This window comes from Mus musculus, chromosome X (assembly GCF_000001635.26).
Source record: "Mus musculus strain C57BL/6J chromosome X, GRCm38.p6 C57BL/6J".
NCBI classification, from domain to species: Eukaryota; Metazoa; Chordata; class Mammalia; order Rodentia; family Muridae; genus Mus; species Mus musculus.
Window position 1 is genome coordinate 139,794,995 of NC_000086.7, and position 19,616 is coordinate 139,814,610.

General features: G+C 46.0%; 1 protein-coding gene across 6 annotated transcripts; it reads left to right on the forward strand.

Annotated features, from left to right (window-relative positions):
* The first annotated feature begins 5,813 nt into the window (after positions 1-5,813).
* Cldn2 (claudin 2) lies at positions 5,814-16,392 on the forward strand. 6 transcript variants are annotated; one of them, XM_006528486.3, is made up of 3 exons: positions 5,815-6,030; positions 13,532-14,396; positions 15,539-16,392. In XM_006528486.3, the coding sequence occupies exons 2-3, from the start codon at positions 13,714-13,716 to the stop codon at positions 15,618-15,620; spliced, it is 765 nt and encodes a 254-aa protein (XP_006528549.1). In that variant the 5' UTR covers positions 5,815-6,030; positions 13,532-13,713; the 3' UTR covers positions 15,621-16,392. The 6 variants fall into 6 exon arrangements, with proteins under 6 accessions (NP_057884.1, XP_006528549.1, XP_006528550.1 ...); XM_006528487.3 differs by having other exon boundaries at positions 5,815-6,016; XM_006528489.4 differs by lacking the exon at positions 5,815-6,030 and adding an exon at positions 11,087-11,265.
* The last annotated feature ends 3,224 nt before the right edge of the window (positions 16,393-19,616 follow it).

Here is a 19,616-nt window from a genome sequence, read left to right on the forward strand (position 1 = left end):
AGATGGACATGATGACCTTGCCAATGTGAACCCTAGCCACTGTGCCTTGAGGTTTCCCAAAGACACCTTGCATACCTGTCTGGAGTCTGTTGGCCCTGGCACAGGACAACAACACCTTGTGGATGAATTCCCTGGAGAACACTGATTCTCCTTCTCTTAATTAAATAAGCTATTATTAATCAAATAGAGCTCTTTATCTAATGGTGGGATCTTGTGAACTTTCCATCCCGTTTCTCCTCCCAGTGCATCACAACTGCCTACTCCACACCTCTCTGCCTAAATCTTCATATCCATGTCCTTAAAAACCATGGTTGTCTCTTTCCTCAAAGAGATATTTGTAGTTCTTTCTCTTTCACCTTCAAGACATCTTCTCCATCCGTATTTCTACTATAGAATCCCATTTCACCCCCTTCTTCTCCCATAGTCCTCCCATCCATGAATTAGCTTCCATTTCTTTTCTTACCACGTTGTCTTCTCAATTCAATTTCATCTGTTCTGAGGAAAACTTACTGTATGCTAATGACTGTACTTGAGTAGAACAGCTTAATGAAAGGCCAGGCTCTCTGGGCATTTATAAACCAGTCAGGGAGAAGCAGTCACTACAGCTCAGGAGGATGGGGTATGGTGGGGCAGGCAGGAGATAACATAACAAAGTACTTTGGGGGCAGAGGGGAAGCAAGGGGGCATCAGGAATCAGGTAAGTGATACCTAGACTGAGAACTAAAGGAGATGTAGTCTAGACAAAGAAGGAGTTCCAGGCCCAGTGAATGTAGACTGTAAAGACCATCAGCTGGAGGAGTGCATGGCAGGATTTCTTTTCTTTTGCTAAAAGAAAGCCATTTGGGAGGGCAGGGGTATCTTGAGGGAGAGAGAAGATCAGAGAGGAGCACTAGATCATGTGGAGACATTGCATTGCAGAACTGACCGAAAGCCAATACAAGAAGCAGGGGGGAGATGGGAAGCTGCACCTTCGTTTAGGCAGGAGACGCTGGGAATAAGGGTGGAGGGGAAGCCAGTTGGAGGAATGAAAAAGCCATACTTGGGAAGTAGGATCAGCAGGATATCCAGGTGAGATGAGCTGAGAAATTAAATCAAAGCTAACTTTGAGATTTATGGCTTAAGAATCCATTTTTTTTCCACTCCAAATACAGAATCATGAAGGAGGACTGGTTTTAGTTCAAAGAGGAACTAAGGACTTAATTTGGGGCCAGCCGTGGTTGTACTTACCCATAATCCCTGCACTGGAGAGATTCGAGGCAGTGAACGGTGAGTTAGAAGTCTTATCGGAGATACACAGTAAGATTCCGTCTCAACAAAAAGGGCTATGATGTGGGGGGCACAGTGAGGTAGTAAAAAGATGCCAGCGCAGAGAGGTCTAAAGCTCAGAATAATCTGAACTGACAATGATGGTTTGAAAGCCATCCAATTATACAGGCTAATTGAAACCACGGAGGACACAGGGGATTTCCTGGAGTAGGAATGCAGAATGAGAAGAGAAAGCTGGAGCCAGGCTCCCGAGAACCATGCGAATTGTATCAATAAATTGTGTTCATTGATGATTTCCTGCATCCTGGTTATTTCTTCCACCTTCTCTTATTTCTCTCTTATTCTTGCTAGAAACGCTCATTTAAAAAAAAACAATTTTTTGAGGTGCTGGAAAAGGAACCTTGGGCCCGAAGTACCCTAGACAAGCACCCTTAAACTATTTGGAAATATTCAATCTGCCTGCAGTATGCAGTACCGTGTGATGCTTTGATGCCTGTACATGGTGTGTAATCCTTACATCCGGGTAATTGATACAACCATCACCCAAAACAAGTTTTAAAACTTGTTTTGTTATTTCGTGTGTATGGATTTTTTTCTGTACACCACATGTGTACAGTGCCTTTGGAGGCCAGGAGGAGGAAATGGAGGCCCTGGAACTGGAGTTACAGATGGTTGTGAGCTGCCATGTGTGGGTGCTGGGAACATTCGAGATCTTCCTCACTAGCTATTTTGAGACAGACAATTAAGTGTTGTTAACCATAGTTAACCTATGATGACGTAGAACATTAGAGGCCGTGCCTTATCCAATTGCACCAGTGCACCCATTAACCATTGGCTCCCCGTGGCCCACCATCCATTTGCCGACTAAGGCTCTGGTTATCACTGTTCTGTCCTCTGATTCCGTAAAAAAATGAATTCTTACTGTCTGAAAGAGGAGACGTGTCAGGGAAAAAGGAGTTCAAGAGGTAGGGTGACAGTACCAGGGGGGTGCTGTGTCAGAAGCCAAGGTCGATATTTCAGGAGGCCACTTATGGAGGGTAGTGAAAGCTGTATGGACGTGAGTGAAACTAAGGCCGGAAAGGTAGGCACTGGTGGAATGGTCAGGAAGCCATCTCTTGAATCTTTCCTTGGCCACAGATGCCCAGTTCTTCCCAGAATCCTTTCCTCCCTTGTCTTCTCTCAAGTTGCTGCTGTTTCTCCTACTAGACTCCTCCTTTCATTGTTGTTGTTGTTTGAGACATGACCTCATTCAGTAGTCCAGGTTAGCTTGAAACTCAGGTTAGCTACAAATCCATGGCAAGCATGCTTCAGCCTCTAGTTGTATAAGAATCACAGGTACACACCATGGCCTAGCTTTATGCCATGCTACATATTGAACCCAGGGCTTCCTGCACATTGGGCAAACAAATATCTACTAAGCTATATCCCTGACTCTAGACTACTCTTTCCACTGCACGGTCTCTTCCCTCTCTGTCAAGACCCACTTTATCTTTCCTGCTCTTCTCCTCAAACTCCTCTTCTCTTCCAAATTTTTGTTTTCCTCTCTTTGTTCTCATACTACTCACTCCTCTCCTTAAGTGGCACTGCTCTCCCCAGACTGCTATTCTGCCCTTGTCCTCCATCCTCTTCTCCATCAGCTACTGCTACCTAGGTAGGCTGGCAGCATCTCAGCTGGGGGTCTCATTGAAATGATTGCTAAGATCCCTCCCAACCTCTGAATCCAGGACTAATACACTTTGGCCCGGTGCCACCAGGATCTGTCCGTGCCGACCTGTGTGAAGCATTGTTAGAGCCTAGTCCTTGAATGCTTGCCAACGTGGTAACCACATCCTTCGAACAGGGTGCCCTCATCCGCCCTGGCACCTGTCCCCACGAGTCTGCCTTTTCCTCTCCTCAATTGCACAGTATCACTGAGAATCGATAGAGCCGCCCCACCCCACCCTCACCCCCCACAAAGCCAAACATATTGCCTTCAGCCAGCATTTTCTAAGTGTCTAAACATTTTCAGACTCATTAGTCCAGGCTTGAAGAGTCAGCTGTGGGGAGCCTGGAAAAAAAGAGGGTGGAAAGCTTTGCCCAAGGTCACAGAGCTGGTTAGGGAATTAGCATGTTATCCTTCTTGTCCCTGCGGCCTTGCTTGCTTTCATGCTGAGGCCCCAGACCTGAGTTCAGGCCTCACTGACCTTAGCCTGTCCCAGCCTGCCAAGGGGGGCTGGGGACAATCCTAAAGAGTCTCTTGTGCAGGAGAGCTGTTTGGGGATCAGTGACCCATTCATACCTGCAAGGCGGGGATGGGCCATCTTGAGAAGGAGGATGAATTCTTATTTGCTTCACTGAATTCTCCCTAGGCAACAAATCTGTTTGCTTTGATATTACTTGAGGAAAAAAAAAAAAACCCTAACGTACAGGGATTCAGAGTCCAAGGCCAGGTTGGCCAGGTTGGCCAGGTTGGCCAGGTTGGCCAGGTTGGCCAGGTTGGCCAGGTTTAGTACTCTGCTCTAGTCTAGCTCAGTAAAGCCAGGCATGGGGAAAGAAAGCCTCAGCAGGAGGCTGAGCACCTCAACTCCTTAGAGGCCTCTGACCTGAGCATTTTTGATGTGAGATTCCTTGGGAGTCACAGCCTAGTTGCCTGGAAATTTACTCATCTAGACACCCAGATGCCAGGTCTAACTCATCCTGAGTTGCTAGGTAATTTGTTCTTTCATATTTCGGGGCTTAAACTTCTTCCGTGAAACAGCAGCTGCCATCTTGTCTTTGTAAAACACTGTATTGGCCTTTAGAAGTAAAGATTGGAACTGAGAGGAGAAAAAAATCTGGAGTGTAAAAAAAATTAATAAATAAAAGAAAAAAAAACAGTAAAGATTCTCTAATCAAACAATTCTTGGCCTAGGAATTTATGGAAAGATGGGATTTTGTTTTGTTTTGCTTTGGTTTTTTTTTTTTCAGCAGCTAAAGTGAAATATGACAAAATGTTTGGTTGTGGCTAAAGAAATCATTTTACATGATGGAATGTACTATAGGTGCTCTGGTTTCCAATTGACATGGGAAGAGATCCACGATACATTCTTTAGAAATGAGAGGTTACAGAATTGTAAATAGTGTGTGCTTCAGTTTGATAAACCACATTTCCGTTAATGCTTTCCCAATGTTAGCAATGTTGACGGCTGGCCAGTGGCATTATGGGGGGGGGGACCCCATTTCCTTCTTTTATATTTTATTCTCTGAATTCTTATCAATAGAATCAGACAAAGTGGTTTGTGTGCACACTTTAGAGTCAAAAGGATTGCTTCAAGTTCTTGGGGTGCATTTGAGAGCTACTTAGTGAGGAGCCTTAATCAATACACTATACAGAACTTTCGAAGGGGCTTAAATGGCATAGTAGATAGTGCTTCTGTGTTTGGTGGTGGGGAGAAGAGGCCTACTAGTATAGTAGCATCATCAGTCTCACTGTGCAGGACCTGCTTTGAACCCACAGAGCCTGGATCTGTACCCTCTCTTAGTATGGGAAAAGACATTCTTTTTGTAGGAGGGAGAGAGGGAGTGTGGAAGGAAGGAGGGAAGGAAGCAAGGAAGAAAGGGAGAGGTGAGAGAGAGGAAGGCTGCACTCATATCCCACTTTTATTTTATTTTGTTTTGTTTTGTTTTATTTTTGAGGCCAGGTCTCGTTTAGTTGAGCTTTTGAAATGATCAACCAGAAAGAATTAAAACTTCCCCAGGGGTCCCATGCTGGGAGAAGGGAAAGTCTGAAGCCTGGTAAGAGAAGAGGGCTAAAGCCTTGGACAGGCAAAGGGCGGCTGTGCTTCTTAGGCAGAGATTTCCTGTGAGTTGTCAGACCACCTAGCAGGACAGGGGAGAGCTAGAAACAACAGACAGCCCAGGATGGACAGGACTGCACCTTGGCCAGGCTTGCTCAATCATGCATACCTTCTGCAGAAGCCTAATCCTCATGTCAACACCCTGAAGATAGACTTGCGGGAACCCTGAGCCCTTTAGTTCTTCTTCTTCCTAAAGTGGACATATTGAATAAATACTTTTTTTTTCCCGATGCTTTTTGCTATAACTTGTGGCTTTAATTTGTGTATCAGAGACAATAGTGAAGCCTAGTTTGTTGGGCCTGCCAGAGGCCAGGTTTTCATTCTAAAACTTCTGATAACCTAAGGTACACGTGTCTTCCCTTGGGAAGTTGATCTTATAGGTAGAATAGGGCTCGGGTCTTGACCAAAGAACCACAGTGAGTTAAAGAGTTCCTGGAGCAAACAACGGCAGTGCCAGGCTACTTGGGCCCTGGTTCACCCAGGCTGTGTTTATGAAGGCTTCCTTCCTGCTGAGCCTTGGGGCTGCGCGCCAGGAACACCTAATGGGCAGAACAGAACACCCTTCGCTCCCCTCCCCCCAAAGCAGGAATGTTCTAAATTCCTCCTTGGCCCAAATCCCCCTCCCCACCAAGGTTTCTCCTGGACTCACAGAGGTTCACCACACAAAAGCCCAGCTGGAGTTCTTGACAGGGAAAAATATAAAACCCACCAAACGTTTTTTGTAAGAGTACCGCAATCTTTTCCAGCCTCCAAGGGTTTCATTCCCATCTGTAAGAAGGCTCAGAGTTACAGGTGGAGTTTACAAAGCTGTGGCTAATAATTAGAAATCCCTTATCACCACAGCTTGTGACCCCTTGGACCCCGTTCGCCTTTCTCTGGACCTAGTCCTTGTCCCCAGAAGCGTCTCTTCCAGAGCTCTTCGAAAGGACGGCTCCGTGAGTATCTGGTCGTGAGTATCCTGATGCAGTTGCTACCCTTCAGGCTCACTTAGGCGGGTGGTTTTTAAACCTAGCTGCTGTTTCTGGAGCCCATGATGGAGTCAGGGTGGGCTACCTTGGACCGTTGAGGGAAGGTTTTGGAAGTGGGCACATGGCGCTACGTGTTTTCTTCAAGTTGTGACACGATTTGCAGTCTTACGGGCCAGAAGATCTGAAACGAAGGAACCAGGAGCTAGAGCTTTTCCCTTTTTGCTGGACCACAGGGGGCTAAGCAGGTCAGGAAGCTCCCATACTCTCCTGGGCATGAGAGTTAAGGGGGCAGTCGAAGGTGGGTTCCTCTGTGACTCTCCTTTTGAACCCCTCAATCGCTCTCCGTAAATGTCCTGCCTTAGACACTCTTCTTTTCAAGCGTTCTTAAATATTGAGTCGGAACCGAAACATTCGTGGCACTTAGAGATAGGGAGACAGTCGTTCTTCCTCCTCGTCCCCCAAACCTTTCCTTTCTGTGTTTTTCAGTGCTTTAAAGTAATGCTTGATTTTACTTTGGTGGCCATGACAAAAATAAGCTTCCTTTTAAAGACAATTATGAAATCTATCACTCTAGGTGCAAGTCCCTTAGCTGTCCTCAATCAACTGGTACAGAAAGGTAGATTGCAAAGAGATGGCTTTGCCACCTACTCGAGACCCTGGCTTGTGGGAGTAGCTTACCGGGATAGGGAGCCACTATCTCGGATTCCTCTGCGGTGGTGGTGGGGGGGGGGGGGAGGACTCTAAAAGCAAGGGACTGAGAAATGAGGATGGCCGCCAGCAAACAGGCTTTAATGGCTTCCATTCATAACAGAAAGCTATATCATGTCCTTCCTTGAGCCGGAGACTCTTAATGGTCCGGTGGCATCCATGATTGTAAGAGATGACACCAGGCAACATAGATGGGGAGACTATCAGACCAACTTCCCTGGTGAGAAGGAGTTAAGTAGGGAGCTGCTGTCAGCCTTTCCTCTTAATCTTCTCCCGCAGTTCCAATCCCGCCTCTAAGGAAGATTAGGTAGGGGTCCTGAGGGAAACTTTCTTGGCCAGCTTTTAGCCATGGCTTCACTCCCAGGAGACAAATTTCAGCAAGCAAGGCCTAGAGTCTCTGTATCCCCCAAAGTCTCTGCATGTGGCTTTTAGGAGAAGCCCTGAAAGAAAGGTTTCTTTTAAAGCCCTCTCTACTTCAAATAGCAGCTCCATAGTCTTGTGTTGGTTAAAATGGTCACCTGTTGCCACTACCTGCTTCCAGGTGAGAGAACCTTGTCGATGAGCTAAGCCAGGGATGAGGGACCGAGGGGATTTCTTCCCCAGGTTCTAGGCACAACTGAGACAAGAAACTAGAGCGTTTGACGCCCCGCCAGGACCCTTAAGCTTCAGTGTCTGCTACTGCTCACCAAAGATGAATCACTCCTGGCTGGCTCACCTCACCAGCCAGTCACTGGCCAGCATGTCAACCTTATCTTCCTGACCCTAAGGGAAAATTAAGTGGCAGGGAGCCACTTCTTCCATTTGAATAAACCCGGATAGTGTCCCTTCCTCCTGCTGAGCTATGGCAACCCACTTTCTGAAGATTCCAGCCTTCAGTAAGGGTAGTTTCTTCACTCAACTACAGATACTTTTCTCTCATGACTACCAAGTAAGGCCTGCCTCTCTGCATAGGATTTCCTCCTGGAGAACCTTTGATTCCCTTGGGGGAAACTGAGGATTACTGTTTTGTTTCTGTTTGCTTTTTTTTTGAAACAGAGTTTTGCTATCCAATACTCCCTGGAACTTCGCAGTGTAGCCCCAAGCTGGTGTCTAACTCAGCACACTTCTGTGTCTACCTCCTGAGTACTGGGATTCCAGGTTTGTGTGCCAGCATGCCCAGCTCAAGCTTCTGTCTGTTACCATCCCAAGAAAGCAGAGGCCCGAGCTGCTTCTCTGCGAGCCAGGGGCTCTTTGCTAACAAAACCTTCAAGGGAGCGCTCTTCAAGGGAGTACTTTTCTGAGTGTATTTAACTCACCCCAGGCAAGGTGTGGAGCAGGGTCCAAGAACAGTTCTCAAAAATAGATGATTATAACACTAAAGAATGACCAACAAGTCTCCAGGTAAAATGGTGGCTGGCAAGGCAGATGAAGGAAACTGCACCTACTCTGATACAGCTAAGTTGGTATGCACATGTGTTGGGGGTCATGAAACGGGAAGTTAAGGGCTAGAGATGAAACTCAGAAGTATGAGGTCAGATAATAGAGAGCTTTCCCTGGTTTCCTAGGAGACTGAGCCTCATAGTAAAGCCATCAAACATTCCTAAAGTCTTTTAAGCATGGCAAAGTGTAGCATGACTGCTATGACTGGATTTGTACTTTCGAAAGATCCCTCATGACTATCTTGATGATTGGTCTCAGGGACAGGACTGAAGTGAAGTTACAGAGGCCAATCTGAGTTCCAATGGACAAGTGATGTTGACTGTATTGTCTAAAAAGGGTTGGACGGTGGAGATAGAGAGAAAGATAAATTTGTGTTTTATTTTGAAAATATATCTGGCAAAACAGCACTATGATTATAAATCAAGAACATGTGAGGAAGCCAGCTGCAGTGGCTCATCCTTATACTCCCAGCATTCAGAGGCTGAAGTGGAAGGGTTGGCACAGGTTCAAGGTCAGCCTGGGCTATATAGCAAGACCCTATCTCAAAAAGAAGAAAATATATAGAAAACAGAAAGGCTGAAGAATCAAGGCATACTGGCTTGGGTTACAGAATGCCTGGTTCTACTACTGAGATAGCATATACTGTATGAAGAATAGTTTGAGGATGGGGAAAAAAAAGAGGACAAAAGACTTCCGCTTTGTAAGTGTTGAGTTTGAGGTGCCGTTAATGCCTTAATACATTCATGGGTGGTCATTGAGAATGCAGTCGACTATCCAAACGTTGAGTAAAAGAGAGACCTCTTTTGGTGTGGATCTGACATGAGAGAGGTATGGCTTTCACAGCCATTGTCAAGCTAAAGCAAGAAGATTGCTGGGAGTTTGAAGCCATCTTGGGCTACATAGTGAGGAGTAAGCCAGCCATCTCTAGCCCTTCTACATTTTAAAAGGCGGTCTCTAAAAAGAAAGAGGAATGGCAACATTGGCAGAGGCGCTAGAGAAAATAGCAGCGAAGTCAGTTTTCTGAAGGGAGAGGCAAGGTCAAGTGGCAGCTATATGAATCTTGGATGTTAGAATAAGAAAATGATTAACCTTGGGGAGAGCGTTCTCAGTGGCCAGCAGATGCAGGCCTGCAGCAACCAGAGCAGCGTGTACAGAGGTCAAGTAGTGATACTGATACTAAATGGGTTAAGGAGGTTGACTGAAAAACAGAAGGGTCAGGCTGGACAATAATAGCTGCCTAACAAGGACACATTGGGGAGGGGAGCTTAAAAAAGGTGTGGGCAACACGAGAAGGATTTGACAGAAGGATGCTGACCACAGAGGAGAAACCCTGAAGGTCTTGCTGAGATGTACATTTGAGACCTGGCTATGCACAGATGTGACTAGACTAGCAGAAGGAAAACGGTGCCAGAAAAGGACTTGCCCCTTGTCACAGCTGATGATTGCAGAGTTTGCTAAATATGCCCTGGCAACTGTGCTACATTGCTTTGCATACCATGTCATAGCAGTGCCGATGAGCAGTGCTATCAACCGGGTCTTATGCTGTGGAAGCCTAACACAAATTTAGCGTGTTTTTCACCTTCAACTGAATAGGCAAGATATTCAACAAATGGAGAGGGGGGTAGTGAGGGAAGGAAGGAAGGATGGAGGGAGCAACTGTGTAGTTCTCCATCTTGTCCTCCTCTACTTAGTCCCTCTTCTGATAGCCTTCTTTCAGTGCATGGGTAGCATTTTGGTAACCCTTACTCTGCAAAGTTTACTGACTCCTTATAGTCTCATGGGGCCCTTCAAACCCTGTTAACTGCTTTTATTATCTCATTAAGAAGATGTATTTGACGCTGGGTGAGTTGATGTATGCTTGTAATCTCAGCATTTGGGAGAACGAAGCAGGAATTCAAGGGCAACCTAGATTACATTGCAAGTACCAGATCAGCCCAGAATTGCATAGAAAGAAAGACCCTGTCTCCAGTTTTTTTTTAAACAAAAGATTGTTTGAACAGTTTTTTGAGGGTAGAGTACTGTGTAAGGTACATGAGATATAAACATAAATAAGATACCAATGTTGCCTTGATGTAGCCCATATACCAGCAGAGCAACTATGAGTTTAAATAGGAAATTACAATATAACAAAGTATGTCACGACCTTATTTTTCTCATTAATATATGGTACAGACTATTAGTCTGTCATGAAATAATTGCTAATTACATGCATTAACACATATAAAGTGCTTGTAAGAATTACATAAGAAACTCTCTATAGTCTGGTATAGTGGTGCATGCCTGCATTCTTAGCACTATGGTAGCCGAGGCAAGATGATCATGTTTGAGGCTAGTTTGGGCTACACAGCGGGTTCCAGCCAGGTCTGGTCTACTGAGTGAAATCTGTCTCTAAACAAAATGAAAGAGAAAACAACAAAAGAGAAGAAAACATTAGTGTGTATTATCGTTGTCCTTATGATAATAACAGAAGTAAATGAATATAAGGTACTATAAGAATATAGAAGAGTATCCTGAAGCAATTGCTCTGTGTTTTTAACAGCACTGGGTGCTCTTCCCAAGGGCCCAGGTTCAAATCTCCACATCAACATAGTGGCTCACAACCACTATGGGAGGGAACCACATAGGGAACACAAGCACAGAGAGAATCCGATACCCTCTTTTTGGTACCCAGGGGCCCTGCACATATGGGCATACAGACATCTCCACAGGCCAGGCATTTCCAGACATAGAAATAAAAATAAATAAATCTTTAGAAAAAACTAATAGGGGCACTGGACCATGTCTAGAATGAGAGATCTCCAAGGAAGTCAAGACATTTCTTACGGTACGGCCTGTGCTCAGACTGTACCACAAGTTAAACACCACATGACATGATTAAAGAGCTGAGAGTAATTTAGTGAAGGCAGAGTGTGGAGTGTGAGCAGGTGAATGGCAATAGGTGAACCTTGAGAGGTCCCAGAGTGCAAACAGGCTTGGACTTTATCCTTCGCCATTGGAATGTCCTAGAGGAGCAACTTGCTGTGAAAGCATGATGATCGGAGTTCAGAGCTGCAAGAAGAATGTAAAAGAAGAGAAATGTGGGTGTGGAGGTATGTGCACTCAGGGTGGGAGAGAAGGTGGCAGATCACAGGGCTTCACTTGCTAGCCAAAACAACAAGTTCCAGGTTCAGGGAGAGACCATTTCAAAATACAAAGGCAGAGGGAAACAACGTAGCTCAGTGAATAAAGTCCCTTGCTGCCAAGTCTACCCACCTACACTTGATCACCAGAACTCACATGGTGGAAGGAGAGGACCAACTCACCTACACATTGCTCTCTGACCTCTATATGCACACGCACACACCACACACACACACAAGCACACACACACACACACACAGAGAGAGGCACAGATGCATGATAAAATAAAACACATCAAAAACTTCAAAATGTAAAATGGAGAAAAGTCAAGGAAGATACCCAAAGTCTGGTCTCCACAGGCTCATGCACCAAGCACTCCCCCCACACACTGTTGAACATTTGTGTGTGTGTGTCCACACGCCCACATGTAGACACACGTTCAAATAACAACTTAATCAGATTAATGTGTTGAAAGATTGTCATGGCAACACTATGGAGACTGAATTGGAAGAGGCAAGACTGCAAGTAAGAGCAGTTAATAAACTATTATGTCTCCAGACAAGGAAAGAGGGATGATGAAACCCTGAATTAGAAAGTAGTGGTGGAAATGAGAAACACAAATAAGACATTTCAAGTAAGTTCAAGAGATAGTACTAGTAGGACTTCTTAGTTAGAAGATGCCCTGGAGAAATAGGCACAGGGTGTCAAGGATTACCCCAGGGATGTTGGTCTGGATGGTAAGGGTTCTCATTTGCTGACAACATGAGACCTAGGCAAGAACTGATCAAAAGACACAGAGGTAGAGGTGCTGTATTCTCTTGAATATGTCAAACTTTAGGTTACTATGACATTTCCCATGTCTAACCCATGCTAAATCCTAACCCCCTCCTCACAGAGCTCTTTTTTTTAATGGTCCCTTTGACTGTGTTGGCTTTTAAGAGGCTTCCTACTGAAAATTCAGATTTGGATAGAAAACATTAGGTAACAGGGTACACATGCCTGTTCAGAGAAGAATGGACTCTTGAGCAATAGGAATGGGAAATTTTAAAACATTTATTTTATGAGTATGAGCGTTTTGCCTGTATGTGCCAGGTGTCCTCAGAGGCCAGAAGAGGGAATCGGATTCCCTCTTGAACTGAAATTACTGACAGCTGTGAGTCCCCATGTAGATGCTAGGAAATGAACCTCGGCCCTCTGGAAGAGAGACAAGTGTTCTGAACCACTGAGCAGCTCTCTCTCTCTCTCTCTCTCTCTCTCTCTCTAGCTGCCAAAAGATATTTTGAGGGAAGTGAAAATGGAGTAGCAATGTTGAATTGGGTTAAAAATTAGTGGGTTGAATGGACTTGCAGAAGGTGGGGGAGGTGTCTAACTTTGACCTTTGTGTCTTGAGCCTTAGAAAAGGGTGAAAAATCCCTGAACAGTGCAAAATCCCATCTCTCACCAGATGCCTGCCTACCTCTTACAAAGCCCTCTAATTCTGCAGCAGCTCCCACACACACACACACACCCTTTCTACCATCTCTGACAAGCCTTGAGGACTTGTAGGACTCTGGACAACTTTTCCCTAAAGTCTTCATGTGTCATGGGATTCTGTTAGGAGAGGAGACAGGAGATATCTGGTATGTTATACTTTTAAGGGTCCTTATGCTACCTTGCAGGAAGGGATCTGGCCAAGGCTAGAAAGACCTTCTCTTTCCGAGTATGGGCAGAAAGCTTTGCTCCCCACTCCAATCTGCCTGGGAAGTACATTATTGCCAGAAGCATGAATTGATTGAGGGCTAAGCCACTACTCTTTAGTCCCCTTTGGAGATTCAGGCAGCCTCTAACAAACTGGAGTCCAAGGCCACACTCTAAGCCTTGTTCCACATGATCCAGTCTCCTGGAGTTTGGCCTCAGTCTGCAACTGAGGGGCCCCCGTGGTGTGGTTGCTTGGCAATATGTTAAATAGCAGGCCTTGGAGACTAGCAGTGGGGTTAGCACACCACAACTCTTATTGCCATGACTGCCTTCTCGGAAAGCAGCCACCTGTCTGGCCCCTGCCTTTGTCTGACTGCCAGCCTAAAACATGTGCCTACGCAGGAGGTGATGACATTTTGGCTCTACTTCCAAAGTATTTTTTTTTCTTTCTCATGTGTTATTTTTAAAGATAACAAAGGTCAAAAGGCATCCAGCGTTTTCTGGTTTCTCATAAGCTTCTGGTCAATATTTAATCTGGTTTATGGATTTTTTTTTAAGGTTTTCTAGATGCCTTCTTGAGCCTGCTTGTGGCCACCCACAGATACTTGTAAGGAGGAAAGAAGTCAGCTTGCCAGAGACACTGTGAAATAAGGGATTAGAGGCTCGGATCCAAGAAGCAAGAGCAGCAGCCAAACGACAAGCAAACAGGCTCCGAAGATACTTCTACTGAGAGGTCTGCCATGGCCTCCCTTGGCGTCCAACTGGTGGGCTACATCCTAGGCCTTTTGGGGCTGTTAGGCACATCCATTGCCATGCTGCTTCCCAACTGGCGAACGAGTTCCTATGTTGGTGCCAGCATTGTGACGGCGGTTGGCTTTTCCAAGGGCCTCTGGATGGAGTGTGCGACACACAGCACAGGCATCACCCAGTGCGATATCTACAGTACCCTTTTAGGACTTCCTGCTGACATCCAGGCTGCCCAGGCCATGATGGTGACGTCCAGTGCAATGTCCTCGCTGGCTTGTATTATCTCTGTGGTGGGCATGAGATGCACCGTGTTCTGCCAGGATTCTCGAGCTAAGGACAGAGTGGCTGTAGTGGGTGGAGTCTTTTTCATCCTTGGTGGCATCCTGGGCTTTATCCCAGTTGCTTGGAATCTTCATGGCATCCTTCGGGACTTCTACTCGCCGCTGGTTCCTGACAGCATGAAATTTGAGATTGGAGAGGCTCTGTACTTGGGCATCATCTCAGCCCTGTTTTCTTTGGTAGCCGGAGTCATCCTTTGCTTTTCCTGCTCGCCCCAGGGCAATCGTACCAACTACTATGATGGCTACCAGGCCCAGCCTCTTGCCACTAGGAGCTCTCCAAGATCTGCTCAACAGCCCAAAGCCAAGAGTGAGTTCAACTCATACAGCCTGACTGGGTATGTGTGAAGAACCAGGGGCCAGAGCTGGGGGTAGGGTGGGGTAGTGGCTGGGACTATATATATAAAAAAAAGCAGTGGACAATGCCCCCAGGGTCACAAGCAAAGGACATTGCCACTGAATCATGTGTAAGGTGCTGCTGAGGGTAGAATGACTTTGGCCATTGGATGGAGTGAAGGCAGAGATGAGAAGAGGGGTGTCAGCATGTAGATGGCATTGCCAAGGACGCTTGCCAAGCTAGCTTTTCTATTTCCCTCACCTGACCTCACTAAAGTACCTCCTGTGCTTTGAATGCTCAACCCAAAAGCCCAAATCCCATCTCTGCCACTTTAGGCTATGCCCAGAGGCTCTCTTCTGCCCTTTGGTTTACTTGGAGATCTGTCCCCAAACCAATCATATCCTGTTGACTAATCACCTGTGATCAAAAGACCCTCTCCCTCTGGCTGAGGTTGGCTCTTAACTCAATTACTAAGGGACAGAGAGAAGAAAGAGTGGTGGCTTCTGTGAGGACATTTCTAGCTCCCTTCTCAAATCTCCAGCCAAAGAAATGGATTAGTCAGTAATGGGCCCTGAAGCTTCTCTTCCAGTTTTGCTATGAATGCAGTATGTCCAGACTGCATTGTGAATGAACTGAAGGAAAGCTATCTCATGGCATCCAGCAGAATACAGCTGGGTGCAGGATGGGAGGCAACCTGGGATCTAAAGAAACAAAACAAACAGCAAAACCCGACAGAATCCCTTCTCAGGCCATCTCCTATAATTCCCGTACATTTGTGGGTCAGGGATGGAAGCACTGCTAAGGAAAGCACAAGAAGCCAAGGGAAAGCACATGGCTGCTGCCCTCTGACTCCACAGAGGAATTGCCCAGAAGCCAAGGTGAACACGGACCACTGAAAGCTCTGCCTCCCACTGGGGTGTCTGACCCAGCTTCCTGCTAAACCACAAGACTTGGAGCCCTAGACAAGGGTTTCCTTAAGGACAATAAACCAGTTTTTCTAGAACTGCCCTTTGACATGCGAGTTGCAGAAGGCTTAAAAAAAATACTACCCTTTAGCCCTGACCGAGAAAGAATAAGGGCTTGGGTATCAAAGAACCGGACAGAGATGTGTGGTAGCTGTTATGTGTGCTCCTACTGTTTCAGAGAGGCAGCCCTACCAGATACTTTAGACTTGATGGAAGACCAACCCATCAGGGTCTATGTCTCAGCACTACAGAGCCTCTGAAAGACCACAGCACCAGAGAGGTCCTTTGTCACTTTTCACACTTGAGTCATCGCCCATCAGAAGATACTCTCACAGGTATGCAAAGTCTCCAGTGTGGAACATCTGTGACCAAGGTGTTGTGTTCATGACCTGAGCAATTGGTGAACTTCTGCCTGGGATTGTGCTTGAGGTGGGAGAACGGAGACTGGTTCCCTGTCCAACAGTTTTATTTCCACGGTCTTAAAATGCTCCATTTCTTCTGTGGTAGATGGGGGTCATAAACCAGAGACATTTCCCCACCACCACCAGCTTAATATCACCAGCTTCAGAAGATCCCCAGCGCACCTCATCAAAACTTCAGCACCGGCAAGAGAGGCCCATATGTGAGGTTTCCCTTAACATGCCTTTCCTATTTCCACCATATTACTTGTGTTCAAGCTGATATGCTGACCTGGAAGCCATTTCCTTTTAACTAAGTCATCCCCATGCTTGGAGAACTTGCTCATTGAGCCTTCTCTGACCACTCCTTCCTGTTCTTTCCTTTCCCTCCTCCAACTCCCAATATATAAATTGCCTAATCCTCATCATTCATAATTTTGATTGATAGTTTATAGTTCTTGTATGTGCATTTGTGTGTGACTCTATCCGTCTGTCTGTCTGTGTGATCTCAAAAGTTCACTGTAAGTACTTGGAGGGCAATTGCTATATCTTAGACCTGTCCATATGTATACCCAAGACTGTAACAGTGCTGGGCACACACAAGGTGATCAATAAACGGATGTTGATTGAGTAATTGTTGTATTGATTAAAAGACAACTAAGACAAGGCACATGTAAAAGAAAGAAAGGAATTGGGTTAAGAAAGGCAGTGAGAACCTGTACACAAGGGGGAGTAGAAAATTCCAGGGTTTGTGAATATGATCAGCAATCATGACAACACCCCTCACAAAAGAAATGAAGGGGTTTTGTTTTTGTTTTTGTCTTTTGTTGTTGTTGCTGTTTTGTTTTTTTCCAAACATGGTTTCTCTGTATAACAGAGCCTTGGCTGTCCTGGACTCACTGTGACCTAGAACTCGCAAAGATCTGCCTGCCTCTGACTCCTGAGTGCTGCACCCAAGGCATATACCAGCATGCCTGGCAGAAATGAAGTTCTTTACCTTGCTCATTCTTATTTCAGAAAAATAATTTTATTTGAATTTTACGTCACTGAGGTTATGATCCTATATTTGATCCTATATTTGACATATACAAAAACTAAGATTCCCACAAGTTAAGGTTTTCCCAGGGTTACACAGCTGGAGTTAATGCCTTCATCTCTTGACTATGAAACTAGGTTTTGCTGATCCGACAATATTCACAGTCGGTAAGAACAGCATTCCAAAAGTTCCCCGGCAGTCTAAAAATTTTTACTTAGGGCCAGCAGCATACCAATGTGACATATGGGCTCCCCTGGTCACCCAAGAAGGTGATCTGGGAAAGTGGGGATTCATCAAACATGACTACTGCCCACTCCTCCCGTGCTAGCTGTCTGTCGGGGGGGGGGGGTGCCAGGGTGTCATCTAAGATCGAACACCTTAGTTCTAAGCCCTCTAACTCTGCAGGAGTTTGAGACAACACACCAGTGATTTGACTTCAAAAGGAAATAACAAAACCTAGTAATAAGGGTATTAAAAAAAAAAAACTAACAATAGTGGGGTCCAATGAGATTCAGCTGAGCCAGCCGTTGTACTTAGGGAGCAGCAGCCAGCCCATAGGAGCTGGTTATTACAAACACTGGCCTTGCACTTCTGAAGTGGGCCTTCTCTGGTGCAAAGGATTGAAGACAGTATCCAAGTTCATTTAGAGGGAAGAGCAGGGGAGGAGAAGGGCCCACAATACATAGGAAGAAGTCATCTCTTATCTGGTACCAGATTTCCCCAGTGCCTAATTGGGGATAACCAGAGGCTAAAAGCCAGGTTTGCTTTGATAACTACACCTTGGTGACTCCTGAGTATGGCTCTGATTGCCCACAGTCTGTCGGCCAAATTGGTTTTCCACAAGAGATGAAATGGAGGACTAAGGAAGTGGATAACATCTCTAAGGTTACAGTCTGTCAGAATCTGGGTTATAAATGTGGAAACCACGGTAACATGGCTCTGCAATTTGAACTTCAGAAGGTATGTGGTGACCCGTGGCTCTTCCAACTTGAGAAACCCAGTCCTCACCCCACCCCATCTGCCACAGAGTAGAAGAGCTTATGAAGGAAGTGAGCCTCATGCCTGTAGGAACCACCAGGATAGCCTCAGCCTAAAACAAAGGGCAAAAAACAGGATCCCTTTGATTGGTTGAGCAAGGAAATCTTTGCTCTGAAAGGTTTCCTAGAAGTTTCCTGAGTCCTGGTCCAAACTGAACAGTTCCCAGCTCCCTCATTGCATTTCCATCATAAAGTAATTTAGATTAACTGTAGACTGAAGGCAGAGGAAAAGCCATTATGTTAATGCCCCTCGCCTCATGCCTCTGACCCTTGCACAAAGAGATGTTTCTGGCCTCTTTGTTTCCTGTGATACTAGTGTGACTCATGTTTTCCCATCTTGGGGCCCTAGTGACCCATTATTGTGTGATCATTAATGGAGGTGGGAAGGCTGAAACTGCCTTCTCAGTGGAAAGGCAAACCCCAACCTTCAGTCAAACAGCCCCCCCAACTGACCAGCCTTTTGAGCCAGCCAGTCGGCAGGCCAAATCACACTGCTTGAGCTCTTTTTTTTTCTTCTTCAATTAGATATTTTCTTTATTTACATTTCAGATGTTATCCCCTTTCCTGGTTTCCCCTCCAAAACCCCCAAGATGTGCCAAGTAAGGACTGTGGGGCTGAATGGAGTGTCTGTGCTGGAGGAAGTTGACAGCTAAGGTGGAAAGAAAAGTCGGGTGTGTGTAACCACAGCACAAAGCAGAACACAGACTGCCGCTCAAGGGACGGAGGGGTCCCTAAAGGTGTCTGGGGGCAAACATTTATGTAAATCCCTTTAAACGCCAACCCCTTTGAAAAAAGGATCCAACACGGTTTGAGCTTGGGAAGGATGGAGGAGGAAGATGGAAACAACAACCCTGTTTCTTACAGCTAAGGGTATCCAGGAGCTCAAGGATGGGACAAAGAGCCTTTTTAAGGGGAGAATGGAGCCTGACTGTATTGATAAGCCATTATCCTTCAGAGCCGTTCTCACCAGACCTCTGCCAGGCTCCAAAAGAGGGAGTGACCCAAGAGTGAGCTCCGTCTTCCCTTCCACATCTCCTTCCTTTAGGTAGTTCTTCAGAAATTTCTGGGGCAGAAGAAGCAGAGCTAATCTAGGTATCCTGGGACCTTTTGGCTCTGGACTAGAGTGTAGACAGAACTGTGTGAGGAGCGAGTGTTAGGGGAGCTCAGGAGGCTTCACAGTGAGGGTCAACTGCTCCTTCTCTGGTCAGTGAACACAGGATCTCTTCATGCCTGCAGCTTCCTGCTCTGGGGCCACAGAGGCCACAGACTATGAAGCGTGTATCTTCCTCCTCAGCTTGGCTGAAGCCTGGCCCATTTTTTTAGCCTGGGTTCCCTGGCCAAGCGGCTCCATGGGCTTTGGTGAGAAATGTTGTTATCTCAAGAAGGAAAAGAACTTCAAACAGGAAGTCCCGCAGGTTATCTCTCTCTTCTTCCCCTATGTGGTTGATCATTGAATGTTGTGGTGTGATAACTGATAAAAGATTAGCAGGTGGTTAGCTACAGAGACTATGATCTGACCACGCCCTCTCTTAACCGAAGCTGACCGCACTTCTGGGAACCGTAACTCTCACTCAGAGTTTTCTGTCCCAAGAGTCCATGCTCTAGAAGACAAGCAGCACTTGACAAAGCAGGAAACACCATGTGAAGGTGCATCTTGGCCCTTGTGAGGTGTTGCTGCTTTGTCATCCTTGAAGTTTTGTCTCTTTGGGATGACCCTCTAACCGCCTCAGGAGACCCCCAGGAGGTCTTTGGAGACCTTTGCAAACACTCATGATCTTGTAGAGA